The sequence below is a fragment of the Agelaius tricolor genome, unplaced genomic scaffold (assembly GCF_023055355.1).
Source record: "Agelaius tricolor isolate 1412-34295 unplaced genomic scaffold, bAgeTri1.0.p SCAF_3, whole genome shotgun sequence".
NCBI lineage: Eukaryota > Metazoa > Chordata > Aves > Passeriformes > Icteridae > Agelaius > Agelaius tricolor.
The window spans coordinates 13,197,956-13,212,059 of NW_027269263.1; the positions used below are offsets into that span (position 1 = coordinate 13,197,956).

The 14,104-nt window shown below is 43.8% G+C and overlaps 1 protein-coding gene across 1 annotated transcript; it reads right to left on the minus strand.

Moving 5' to 3' along the window:
• Positions 1–73: 73 nt before the first annotated feature.
• On the minus strand, positions 74–10,320 carry LOC139587870 (killer cell lectin-like receptor subfamily F member 1). Its single transcript, XM_071422529.1, has 7 exons — positions 10,224–10,320; positions 5,932–6,009; positions 4,629–4,727; positions 3,863–4,003; positions 3,366–3,517; positions 2,832–2,935; positions 74–2,212 (listed from the first exon to the last, which is right to left on the minus strand). The coding sequence occupies exons 1-7, from the start codon at positions 10,303–10,305 to the stop codon at positions 2,077–2,079; spliced, it is 792 nt and encodes a 263-aa protein (XP_071278630.1). The 5' UTR covers positions 10,306–10,320; the 3' UTR covers positions 74–2,076.
• Positions 10,321–14,104: the final 3,784 nt, after the last annotated feature.

The following is a 14,104-nucleotide window of genomic DNA, read 5'->3' on the forward strand; positions in this document are numbered from 1 at the left end:
TTTTGGTGAAAAAAAAATCTGGAGCAAAGTAAAATATTAATGTTTTGAACATGAAAAAATCTTTAATCATAATGTTGGGGCTGACATGAAGCAGAATATTTGATCCAAAAAAGAATGCTTTTCCCTTTTTAACACCTCATAATGAGTCACACTTTTAACAAAAGGTTAAAAAGTGAAAGCTCTTCTGGAATCTGACTCCTCAGGGATGCAATGAACTTCTTCAGTGACGTTAAGAAAAGAAGAGTGAAGCTGCAAACTCTGCCAACTTGCTTTACTCAGAGTGGAGTTTGATGAAGTACTTCAATGGTCATTTCTTTTTTCTTTTAAATAAGTGACTGCTTAAATTGTAGGTAAGAACTTCAGTAAGGCCCTGCAAAAACTTGTTAAATTACATGAATAATAGCAAGAAGGCCCAAATCGTAGATGTTTTATGGATATTGTTAAATCCTTAACACCACAACTGATTTGAGAGAAGCCAGCATGCAGGAGTTTGTTTTTCTTGTTAAATTCAGCATGAATCAAGATAGATCTGCTAGAAAACCAGCAATTGTCAACTCCACTGCATGGAGGAGGGTGTGCTGTGAGTACCCTGAAGTGAAAATTTCTCAGCAGTCAGAAATTCTCTCTCTATAAAGGATGTATTATATAGGTATAGATGATGATCTTACTCATTTCAGTGTTTCCTTTTCTTTGCTTCTCTGTCTAGAATGAACAAACCAATCCTCTTCCCCTCACGTGCTGTGCTGAGTTTGGGGGATTTTTGTTGTTTGCTCTTACATAACAGCAGTTTCTCATGGGTCTTGAGCTGTTGATGCTGCATTCTTCGTGACAAATCTGTGCTGGGATTTTGTTGTTATTTGAAGGGAAGTCCCTGAGGGTACAGTTCACTTTTAAATCTGCAGCCCTAAAGTGCTGGATATTAACCCTCCCTAGGCATGCACATGTATCAAAAAACATCTCTGCTAAACTGCAGCTGCCTTTATTTGTGTGCATCGCAGCAAAGATGAGGTAAAGGCTCACCATCTCAAAAGCCATGTTAGACTTGTTTCTCTTTTTCGTTGCTGTAAGGACTTAAATTCCAGTTGGTGCTGTTTTTGTTAGAGTAGCACCTTCAATTCATGACATTTCTTCATTTTTGTCAAACATGGGAATCTAATAAAGGCACTAGGTCAGACTGCTCTTAGCATTTTTGTGTTCTAGACCCAGAAATAGCATTTATTCGTGACACTTTAGTGCCTAAGTAATGCATTTACTGAGTGCACTCCCAGGTATTTATTTCAGCAGTCTTTGGCACCTCACCATACCATAACTGTGGAATTTACAATGTAAATTGGAATTTACAGTGTAAGGGGACAAAACATAGGTGGAGAGGAAGGTTATCAACTTTATTTCCTTGCACTGCAATGTTGTTTTGCAGCCCAAGCCCCTTCCCTAGTTAATCCCTTCAGATTCCAAGGCTCAGCAGCAGAAGAGGATGGGAGCAATCAGCACATTAACCAGTGTTACAAGTCACTTCATGCCTGATCTGCTGTCCACACCCAGTAGCTGTGCAGCAGCTTTGAATAAGACACTGTCCAATAAACGCATTTTTCCCAGCCCTCAGGTGGCTTCTGTGAGTCACAATTAGACCCCAAGGAAAAAACCCCAAGGCCACGAACTTCAACAAACACTAAAATCCTGAAACCCAAAAAAGAAGTCCTCAGCTCAGCAGCTGCCTGCAGGCAGGGGTGGCAGCAGAAGGCCCAGCACACCTTTCATCCCCACAGGGACCACAATTCCTGCACATCACACTGTTTATGTGCACGGTGCTCCTCCCCATGAGTATCTCTCCTCCTCTGACCCTTCCTGAGGCAGCTGCTGCCAAAATCTGTCTGTGTGAAGGCTCAGCACCCAGAATCCTTGTGGGCCAGCTTGCAGCCCTGTTGCAGGACCTGTCTTCTGCCTTCTTAGGGAGCACAGCACAGCAAAGTGCAAGTTTCCCTGCAGGTCTGATGAAAATCATTTACATCACAAGTTGGTTTGTCTGTAAAATGGGTCTTCTGATGAGAAGCTCTGCCTGCTGTCTGGAAATGTGGCTCAGAGCACCAGCAAAGTTGCATTCTTCTTACAGATCCACTCCTTTAAGGTCTGGCAGTTATCTGCCTGGATCAGGTTTTTCCTTCTGTAAACAGCACAGTTCTTGTCAGCCTCATTGCTTTTTAGAGCAGTCCTGCTGAGAGACCAAAAGGAATGCAATGAGTTGCTGTGTTTAAATTCAGCACTGCTTTAAAATCCTGGTAGTGCTCTGGGTGAGAGGGGTGGATGATGCCTACTTGACCACCCCCTTGAAGCACAGCAGCTGTGCAGAGATGGGTTGGGCACCCCCAGCAGGGACTGCTGGCTTCTGAGGGATGGATGCTTGGCATTATTAGTGTTACAAGGATAAGGATCCTCCCCATGCAGCCACAGTGCTGAAGAAAGCTGCAGAGATCCCAGCCAGTGCTATGTGGTGACAGGCATCACCTTCAGCAGAGGCAGGGCAGCTCATGGTCTGCAAAGTGACAGAGTTTGTTGGCAGGGATTTCAGCAGAAGTGTGTAATTATGTCACTGCATTAATAAATATATGAGCTGTGGCTGTGGTTAGTCCTGGAAGCAGAAATCAGTTTCCCAAAGTGCCCAGCAGGAACCTGTTGACCTGGAACTGGCCATGAAATAGACTCTGGATAGGTACCTGAGGCTGCAGGCTTAGTCCTGTGCTTTGGGTAATTAGCTCAGATTCAGAATTGTATTTCCAAGCAGGGATATTGCATTTTGCTTTCCCCAAAGATATCCTCCCCCCAACAATCATCACCTCTTTTCTTTTACTCTGTGATCTTCCACTGTTTTCTCCATGTCTTCAGTGTGCAAGCCAATCCAGATATATTTGGTGTCTTTATCTTTGTTGTCTATAAATTCCTGTGGAATGATTAGAAGGATGTTACCTGACAGAAGAGCTTTCCTGCTGTGCCCAGGTCATGCTCCTGCCTCATGCACAGGTTTTTTTTTCCTTTTGAAGAGCAAGGGCAGGAATGCAGCCATGGCAGAGCAGCCCCTTCCATCAGCCCACACACACGACCAGCCTCCTCTCTTCCCAGAGCCAAGCAGTGGAAAGTCCCCAGCATTTCCTCTTCCCAATCAAAGCTACTCTGGCTTCCACACTTGGCACCTCTTGTGCTTCTCCTCTTCAGCTCTGCTCTAATGACATTCCCAAACCCAGCTCCTGGGCAGGGAGACTCAGATCCTTTCTCTGGTGGTGCTCTTGCTTGTCTATGTGTACTCCTGACATCCAGGCCATTTTCTCTTGGAGAAGTGTTTGGCTGAGGCCTGTCACTGCTGCAAGACTCACCATCTCCATTTCATTCTCAATGACAAGCAGCTGGGATTTCCTGGCCAGGCAGTTTTTCTGGCTGTCCTCCCAGCTCCTGGCCTCCTCAGAGAAGAAGTAACATCTGCCCCTATGCAGCTGCCAGCCAGGGGGACACAGCTCACACGTTGTCCCTGTGGGTGGACAGGGGGAATATTTAGCTCCTGCAATGGATGGAATTCCTCCCTCTGTTTATGAACCATTGTCCGGAAAGTGTTCTCCAGGACAAGAGGAGGATATATGGCACTTCTGACAGCAGCTCCTGGCAGATAGAAATGTAATGAAAATACTGGAAACTTTATATCAACAGAAGAGCAAGACTATCGTGATTAAAATGTTACTTTAGATTTTGTTACTACTGCTCTGCAGGAGCACCCCAAGTTCCCATAAACTGCAGGGTGTCAGAGAAATGGGAACAGAGACAACAGAACTGTGCACACCACACATCCTCTCTGCTGGAAAGGAGTAACATGCCTCACCCTGTCCATCTGCACACAGCTCCTCCATGAGCCGTTTCAGGAGTGCTGCTGAGACAGTCCTCTCTGAAGAAATGTCACTGCTGGTGCTGTTCAGACCATAGTGGGGCAAACTTCCTGATTTTCCTGCTATGCCCTTCAAAACTGGAACAGTCCAAAGTAAAAAAAAAAAAAAAAAAAAGAGAAAGAGGTCATGGTTAACAAGAAGGATAAGGAAATGCAGTCTTGGTACCCAGAGCTGGACTGTGAACATGAGGATGTCTCTGTGTATATTGCCTGGTACAGACACAGTTAGGAGCAAACACAGTGAGTAAAGCTCAGTGAGCAAAGCCCTCCTGAGAAGATGTTAATGGAATGGCCTGGCTTGAAAAGACTTTAAAGATCATTTCATTCCAAAACCCTCCTGCCATGGGCAGGGACACCTCCCACTGTCCCAGGGTGCTCAGAGCCCCATCCAGCTTGGCCTTGGACACTTCCAGGAATCCAGGGGCAGCCACAGCTTCTCTGAGGATCCTGTGCCAGGGCCTCACCACCCTCACAGGGAACAATTTCTCCCTCATATCCAATCTAAACCTCCTCTCTGTCAGTGTGAAGCCATTGCCCCTTGTCCTGTCACTCCAGGCCCCTGTCAGGACTCTCTCATTTCCTGTATTTGTGTACGAATTGACACCTTTTTAGTGTGCCACTAAGGGAATTTTTCTCTCAGCTCTTTCAGAGGTTTAACCATGTCTGCAGTGAAGGGGTGAAGCAGGAGGCAGGATCTACTCACACTGCTTGGCTTGTATGACCACGACTCCCAGCAGGATGAGCACGAGGACTGCCAGGACCAGTGCCACATAGAACCAGGCTGAGCTCCTGTGCCAGCAGCCTGCAGGGAGGCAGGAGGAAGAGCAGCTTAAGGTCCTGGCACTCTTAAACTTAACACCGGGGAAACAACAGAGAAATCATCTGCCTAAAATCAGTCTGCTGTCAGGAGGATGCAGTGGCATTTAACTTATTAAAAATCTGCATCCATTTTGCACATGTGGAAGTGAAATCAAATGTTTGGTCACTTAGAGCAAGTGATTGTCAACCATTAAGAATTTGCCTTTTCTCCTTTGACTTATTTTTCTCAAGCATTGCCTCCTCTCACCTACCCACACACACCCTGCAGGACCTTGCAGAGCAGTTCAGGGAAAGTATCAAGGATGGGCTGTGGTGTCAGGGACAGGCTGTGGTGTCTGTCAGGGGCAGGCTGTGGTGTCAGGGATGGGCTGTGGTGTCTGTAAGGGGTGGGCTGAGGTGTCAGGGATGGGCTGAGGTGTCAGGGATGGCTAGGGTGTCAGGGATGAGCTGTGGGGTGTTCCTCCTCTCTGTTCCCAAGCGTTACTGTTCCTGTCCTGCAGTGCAAAGATAACTTCCCTAAATGCACAGAAAAAAAACTCCATACTGACACCCCCTGGCACAGCACAGGAAAGTGCATCAAACCAAGCATTTCTCCAGCTGTTTGTCATTTGTGTGTGTCAGAGGGAAACCCTCAGGAAGCTGCAGAACCCGAGATGATTTGGGGTTAAGGTGCCAGTGCCACAAGACAGATGTGCACTGTCATAACCTCTGTTTCCCTGACCTTGCCTGTGTGAGATGAGCAACTGCTCCATCCTCTGGCTGCCTGACCTATCTGGTATGATGTTCCCAGTACAGGGAGGGTGACAATCACCAGGCACTAATGGCACATAGAGACCTGGACATTACCCTGCTTTTTTTCAAAGCCAAATGCATCCCTGGGATTCTTCCCCCACGAAGGTTCTAAAAAAACCATTTGTTTGGTTTTTTAAACCAATTTTTCTTTGCTTTACTTCATTTCCCATGTAGGGCACAAAGGCTTTTTAGAAATTATTTTAAAAACATCTCTCAGTATTATTTTTAAAAGGAAAGTGAAAATCTGAGAAGCCAGGAAGAAAAGCAGCAGATGAAATGACAGATCAGCCCTTCATTGAGAGAGTGTACATAAAGACTCTTGATAGCAGGTTTCACTGGTGGGCAATCGGAAAAACTCCATCTATAAATAGTAACCAAACAAAATTGCACAGTACCAGGAGCGGAAGTCTCTGCTCTGCTGCTCCCTTGGGGCTGGGTCTTCACATGCAGCTCAGCATAGGTGATGGTGTTTCCTGTAAGGAGAGGGCAGCGCTGACATTTGTGGCTGCGCCAATCACCAGGTGGAGGAACAATAAAGGCGGAGCCTGTGTGAAAAGGGGGGTGTGTTTCCAGGGCTGCTTGTTCAGCATTTTCCTTTTCCTAGGCAACGGCAGGCAAGATGATGATTTACCACTTCCTCCTGCTGTCAGGCAGGAAAAGCCTCCTCCATAAGCTTTGAACTGCTGGGTGCTGTGTGGCTGGAGCAGGAGTCAGACAAACAGCCTGAAGGATGGGAAGGAGCTGGATCTTGTCCATGGCAAGCATCCCATCTGTTTCTAAGGCATCTCAGAAGGTCCCACAGGGGCTGGAGGGGCACCAGACCCGCCACTGCTCTGTTGGGTAGAGAGGTGCCAAATGCAAACCAGCACTCAGAGAAATGCTGCTGCAGCAAGGCAATTCCTGGGGGCATTCCTGACTTGTGAGTGCTTATCCCAGGGTATTTCAGGTGCTGCCTGCAGCAGCAATGGACCTGATGGTTGAAGACATCCTTTTCCAAAAGCACATTGCCAAAACAAAACCAAAACTGGCATTAAAATCTCACGGTGTGGGTTCAAGACACATGGATTCTCTCGGAATATGTTTTCAATATAATTTACCTGGGTATTTTGCAGAGCTACTGATTAGTGTTATGGAAGGTATTTGGACCTTTGGGACACTGCTTTTGGTTCCATAGATTGAGAGATTTTTATCCATCTGTATCAAGAATAAGCTTCTGAGCTACCACCCTAGTTTGTGACCACTGCGGCTTTTAAAAAGAAATGTTGTATTAAATTTCACTGTTGAGGGAAAAACTTGTCAGAGGAAGAGAGTTTCATTAGGTTAAAATGAGGCAGCATTTCATATGAGAATTACTGAAGTATGGAGAGGTTTTACAGTTAAAAAACCAACTGAGAACCTGATTGGCAAGTAAGGGTTATTCATATAGGGGAGACAGTCTGTACTTTAGAGAATATGACCTAATACACTTGGTTGTTTGCTTTCTTTCAAATTATTAATTCAATGAACTACAGAAAATTTGTGAATTAAATGTAATTGTTCTCAAATCAAATGCCCTAAAAGTTTCTCTTCTTAGAATGTAAATAATTTTCCAAAAACACTCAGGACTTTTAAACTTTTGAATGTATTAGCCCTGTAAATGGAGGTACTTCTAAAATAAGTATTTTAGACATTCTGCTACTGTTAGTAAATAATTTGTCTCTCAAATGCACATTTATTCCTTCAAAAAATATCTCTAGGCCTATAAGAAAAAAAAAAATTATCCATGCAAGCTGAATATTTAACCAAAATCATTCCTTCTATTACAGTGTGTATGGACTGGTATGATTATTTGAATGCTGGAATTATTATTTGAATGCAGAGTCCTCGGAAGTCAGCAGGGGGTTTTAAAACACCACATAACGGTAATTCTGCCGGATGCTTCCACACCCTCACCTAATTCAACAACAAGGTGGAGATCTCTGTCAGCTACTGAAACTGAAATTTGACTACGCTTCCCTGTCCCTGTTGTCAGGTGCAGAAAACATCCCTGTGTATTGGAAGCTTCTGCCTGGTGAATGTGCAGCCAGGGAGTGCTCCTGGGCAGGTCTCTTAGGGAATGGTGTGTCCAGATGTGGGCCAGCACATCCAGGAGTCTGGGGGAAGCTCCAGAGGCTCCAGCTGGCCCTGGTCAACACCCAGAGCAGCCCAGGAGGTTAAGGAGAGGAACAAGAAGTTAAGGACACAACCAATAGCAGGCTACAACTTCTTGTGGGTTAGTTTGGTGGTACACATGAACTCTCCTTGGTTTGTCCTTCTCCCAGGGAAAGTTCTGTGTAGCCACTCAGGATTCATAATCAGGCAGCTCTCAAATTATCTGTGAGAGAATTGGGACACAAAAACTGCCAGAGTCTTTCACTGAAAAATGGATTCTCATTTGTGCTTATCCTTCTGGGATTTAGGAACACTTTTCTACTTTTGAAGCACATGCACGGTAACAGCACCTGCACCTAGCAAAGCCTGGGCACAGATAGTGCCATTGCTAAATCCTCCTCAACACACTCTGGCAGAGCATCCAAGAATCCCTTCATTCCTGTTGTAAAGCAGGGGACCCCAACATCTGGGAGAAATGATGCATCTGACTCCATGGATATCAGAAGGCTAATTAATTACTTTATTACACTATATTATTTTATACTATATTACACTATATCTACACTGAAACTGCACAAGCACTCAACTCCACTGCACAGAATCTTGTGACTGTCAGCTGACCAACAGTCTGGACATGTGCTTGGCCCTGATGGGCCAAGGAAACAAAACACCATCATTTTGGGTAAACAATCTCCATATTGCATTCTACTTTGGCACAACACAGGAGCAGCAAATGAGATAAGAATTGGTTTTTCCTTCTCTGAGGTTCCTGGCTGTGATTCCCAGAAAATATCCTTGGGGAGTTATGCCTTGCTTTTCTCTGTGAAGAGAAATGTGGCCCCACGTCCCTGTTATCCAGAGCACCTGAGTGACAGCTGAAGTCCAACTGTAATCCAAGCCAAATCAAACAAAGGGTATTTGAGTATAATCAGAGAGAAGACTGGGGAAAGTGAGACTGGGAGCTGTAAACACTGAAGAAAAGATTAGTTAAGAGATTTTGTCTCTGTATATTTGAGATAGAATAACTAAGGCTTGTAGAACTACTGGGTGGATCTCTGGTGCCTGTTTCTTAAAGGGGATGGAAGCACTGGAGTATGAACAGAACATCCACAAAAATGATTAGCATTTTTGAGAGGTTAAATATGTAAAGGGAACAGGGCATTGAGAAATCACTTAATTACCATGGCCAGTAACTTCATGTGAGAAAATATCATAAGTTAAAATCAGTTCAACAAAAGTTTACTAAGAGCCATCCACATATTAATGATAAATTTCATTGGAACTGGCCTGTCCAAAATTGAGCTTTTCCTTTAGGCAGCATGATCAAGGACTAGTTTTGGATGTCTTCTAATCGACATTTGATGTCTGTCTCCCTTCACAAATAAGTTTTATCACTTTGGGTATTGGGTAAAATTCCAGGCAAGACCGCTTTGTGTTGCGCAGGTTATAGCAGTGCAAACAACATCCATAGGTGCATGAACACAGAATTTAAGGTAGTATTTCATGCCATATATATAATAACGTGTATATATATTACATATATAAAAAATATATATGTAATATATATATAAATATATATAATATATATATTATATATAAATATATATAATAAAGTGAACTAATTTTTATCTTTTGGATACCACTCTTGTAAAAATCTATAAAAGCTATTATTTTCTGTCATTTAAGTGCATATATTCAGAGTACCATCATCACTATTAATCTCCATTGTAAGTAGAACATCTAAAAATGCTCATTACGCAATGCTGTTTCCTTAAGGGAATAAATACAATAATTACTAATGAAAGCATGAAAATATCCTTAGTCTGATGTAACAAGAATTTCCTATTTGCTCATAATAAGCTGCCATTCATGTTAGATGTGATCCAGAATTTTGTCCAAATGCTTTCATAAATGAATTACATTTTTTTTTCCAAGTAGTAGAAATGCCACTTCTTCAGAAAATTTAGTTCAAATCATCTCCTTACCCTGAATACTGGCTTAATCCTTTGGGGCTTTTTTACAAAAATATGAAATGATCACAGATTGGTAATTTGGTTCTGGAAAATCACCACTGGAAAATTAGCGAGAAAGAGCAGGAAGTTTTTAGGGGACATTCAGTACTTCCTTCAGTGACAATGGCTGCACTTTAGACTGCTACTTGTTTCCTGATTTCCTGGTTAATTTACTGCTCCTTTTCCATGAACATAAACATTGATCTGATTAGTGGGCTTGGTAGTAATTCAGTGGAGCATTGTCTTGATCATGTTACTCATTTAAAAAGAAACATTATGCTCATTACTCAACCAATGAACACTTTTTCTTTCTCATTCTGTTACTTAAAGCCTGGGACCCAGACCTGACCTGCTGCTCTTTGGTGGTTCTGCTTTGGAGCAGCTTGGCTGATCTGTACCGTGAGGATCTCATCCGCTATTCCACCTTCTTGCCCTTCCCATGCAGCATCTTATGGCGTTCTACTAGTTTTACCCAACTTGAAATGTGAGAGGGAAAGAGCGAGAGAGCTCAAGAGAGCAGAGAGTGTGTCCCCAAGAGGTTTTACCTGGGTTTGGTGTCCCTGAAGGAGCGCGGGGCCTTTCCCTCGGCAGCATCGCCACGGCCGCGTAGGTGACGTCCCCTGCCATCCGTGAGCCTGTCCTCAGAGCTATGGAAAGAGCAGCTTTAACTCAGTCATTTGCATCCTGTCTCAGCTCTGCCTACCTCCAAAACACTCACATGCTGTGTTATGGCTCTGAGGAAGGCTGAGAAACACAAAAAAAGGAAGTCACTGAGTTACTTCTTTCAGCACAGCTTCAAAGCCTGTTTTCAGCCACCATTCTGTCTCTTCTTGCCCTTCAGAATACAGGAGCAAATGAAGATTAAAGCCCATCATTTTCACTAATATATAAGAAAAAATCTTGTTGGTCAAAGCAGAGGAAATTCTCTAAGGAATGCCCAAAAAGGGACTTACACAGGTATGAAAGGTTTGCTGGTTCTCAGGAGAGTAGAGAGTACAATTTCTGTGCTGTGGCTGTTTTGTGCTCCTGTGCATGATCTGACACAGCCTATCCACCTGAAAGAAAGACAAACAAGAAGGACATGTAACAGTGTAAGATGTCTTGAGGTTAATGTACTGCAACCATACAGCTTCAAACATGTAACTCAAATTCTAACCTCTCCACCCACAAAGTACTTCAATGGTTTAACAGCTGAATTTAGGTGATATTGATGATGCGTTAACATCAACTCAAAATAAAATTTTAAAAAGTATGATCAATGCTTTTTACAAGAATGTTTCCATACTTTATTGTAACAATTACAGTAGTTACAAGGAGCTGCTGTTCCTATTGCTTGAACTATTTCCTGCTTGAGCCAACAACTCCACAGTTGGAAAACCTGAGTTGCCTTTATTACCTTAAACTCCTTTTTCATTATCCACGTGTTTGCTGCAGGATATTTTGATGACATTGGTTTTGTCCTCTATTTCAGGTCAGGGGGGAGCCTCACAGATTTTAATTGAAACATGAATACCTTCTAATACCTAAAAATACATTTAAAGCACTCAGACATGGAGACTTGTGCATGACATTTCCTGCTCTGGGTTTTGTACCTTATTCCGACTTAGAAAATTCCCTCCAAGCTCAACACAGAAAAGGTCTGCAAACCTACATGGGTCTGTTGAAAATAACGTTTATACAGGCTGTTTGCAGGGTTTGGTTACATTCAAAGGGACTTGAAAAAAACACAAAGTTTGGGGCTGTGAACTCCTATTACTGATTTTTCCCTTATGATGTTCAACGCTGGTAACGGTGTTAAGTGCACAAACAAAAAGGTGTTGGGGGAGAAAAAAAAGAACCTTTGATAGTCATGGAACAGATTAGTCAGAAGTGCTGCCTGAGTATGATTTATAAGCAATGTATCTAAATCATGAGGGGTTCATTATCTGATAATGAACAATAGATCAATACCGTGAGCTGCAGCCTGATAAGGTTTGTTTCACAGACACCTACAGAGCAGCCATACCAGCAGCCTCACATGCAACAGAACTTTGTCCTCTGAATCAGTTTTCCCCTGAACTTGTCAGCATCCTTTACAGCAGGATAGTCAGGCTCTGAAATGGAAAAAAATGATAACCAAAACCCAACCCTGAACTAAACACCATTTCCTTATTTGGGGTTTTTCTGAAACTTTAGTCCATAAAGGAGAGGTAGAAGGTGGATTGTTTGAATTTTCACTCTCTTTCCATCACTGCACACACACTTCAGCAGTCTCTTCTCACATAATTTCCTCCTAAACCAGTCACAGCCATCCAGAGGTAACCACGTACAGTCTTGAGGCTGTTCCCTCTTGTCCTGTCCATTGTTCCCTGGGAGCAGGGCCTGACATCCCCTGGCTGTCCCGTCCTGTCAGGGAGTTGTGCACACCCAGAAGGTCCCTCCTGAGCCTCTTTTCCTCCAGGCTGAGCCCCCCCAGCTCCCTCATCTGCCTCTTCACAAGCTGTAATCTGGATTGAGTTTAATTTATTGCATGATCCACCTTCACCTTGTGTCTTTTGGGTTCTCCAGGTAGAGCCTTGCCTCAGCCTCTTCTTTCCTCCCAGGAAAGGAGTCTGGATTAATATGCAGACCTTACAGAACCCTGTGAGGCCCCTAAAATACCAGGGGCTGTGTATCAAACATCCATATGTCTGGGGAGGGAGGAGTGGTGTTTTAGCCTTAAATTTTCAGGCTTTTTGGCAGAATGTGGAGATATCTGAGGGTCCAGACTCTCTTGCAGCACCTGCAAGGAAGGATAGTGGGATTTTTGTGTGGGATTTCTCTGCACATCATGTAGAGCTTGACAGCCTGGAGCTTCAGGGGCTCTGTGGGGGGAGGCAAAGGGATGTGAGCTCATGTCATTCCCCATCCTGACGTGCTCCTGGGTGCACACAGACTCCCCCCTGCCAACTGCCAAGCCTGAGTGATGTCACTGAGGGATGTTCTGGTGGCAGCACAGTTACCAGCTCCAGCTATGCACAGAACAAACGTGGTGACAACTGCAGATGCCACCTCTTCTTGTGGGTGTGACAGCATCACTGTCACTGCATGGGAGGCAAAGGCAGACTGAAAACAGCAATGTGGGCTGCAAAGCAGAATCCAGCAAAGCAGAATCCAGCCCCTCCTGCCACAGAACAGGCAGCTCAGCCCAGGACTCCAGCTGCCTCATAATGCACATTTGAAAGAATTTGAACTGCCAGTCTAACAATAAAATTCCCAAAGGCTGAGCTGCGGCACAGAGGCTCCAGGCTAAACTGAGGGAGTCCCATGAGTAAATGTCCAGTTTAGGTTTCAGTTCTAAGCCTCTGCTGTGTCACATTGTCACTGTCATATTTTCTGAAAAATCCCTTTGCCAGGATTCCTTCTCCTGGGAAGCTGAGAGGCCTCAGAGAAGAATGAAAACAATAATTATCTGATTGCTTCTCTCTGTTTTGCTGCTTTGGAATGTGGTCTGGAGATTGTTTATCTAATAGGTGGTTGTTTGATTGGTTTCATATGAATTGTTTTGACTCGATTTTAATGACCAGTCATGGTCAGGCTGTGTCAGGACTCTGGAAGCAGTCACGAGTTTTCATTATCATTCTTTTGTAACCTTCTGTCTGTATCCTTTCTCTATTCTTTAGTATAGCATAATATAATATAATATAATATAATATAATATAATATAATATAATGTAATGTAATGTAATGTAATGTAATGTAATGTAATGTAATGTAATGTAATGTAATGTAATATAATATAATATAATATAATATAATATAATGTAATACCATAAAATAATAAATTAGCCCTCTAAGAACATGGAGTCAGATTCTCTCCTCCTTCTTCCTGGAGACCCTGAAAATACCACATCACAGCCTGTTTGTAAGGCAAGGTGCAAAAGCAGCACCCAGAAGGCATGATCAGAGTTAGGGCTGAAACACAGACACCTGTTGCTATAAAGGAATGTCTGTGCTTGGTTATCCCACACTGCAGCAGGAAAAAAGATGTCCTTTAAACTTTTAAACTCACAGGCTGAAATTTATTTATCTGTTAGTCCTTCCCTGCTGTGCTCTATCCTGCCATACAGACACAGCCTGCCTTGCTTCAGGTCTAGTAGAGCTCCTGTCTCTTACCCTGGCTGAGAAAGTCTGGGGTTCAGGTATCCCTTTAACCCGTGGGTTTGAGAGCCCTTAGCAAAGAAGGGCATCAATTCCAGGAGGCAGCTGGAAGAGCAAAAGTAGAAGGACTTGCCTGAGCCCATCAGCGGGCCAGGGGCAGGGGCCAGAAGGTGCTCAGCACTTCTGTCCCTCAGCATAGCATCCTTTTCTGGAGGTGTGCTGGGTTGGGCTGGGACAGAGCCCATTTCATTCACCATGGATTTGTGCTGGGAGCAGTGTGGGTGACAGCTCTCAGTAACACAGGGGT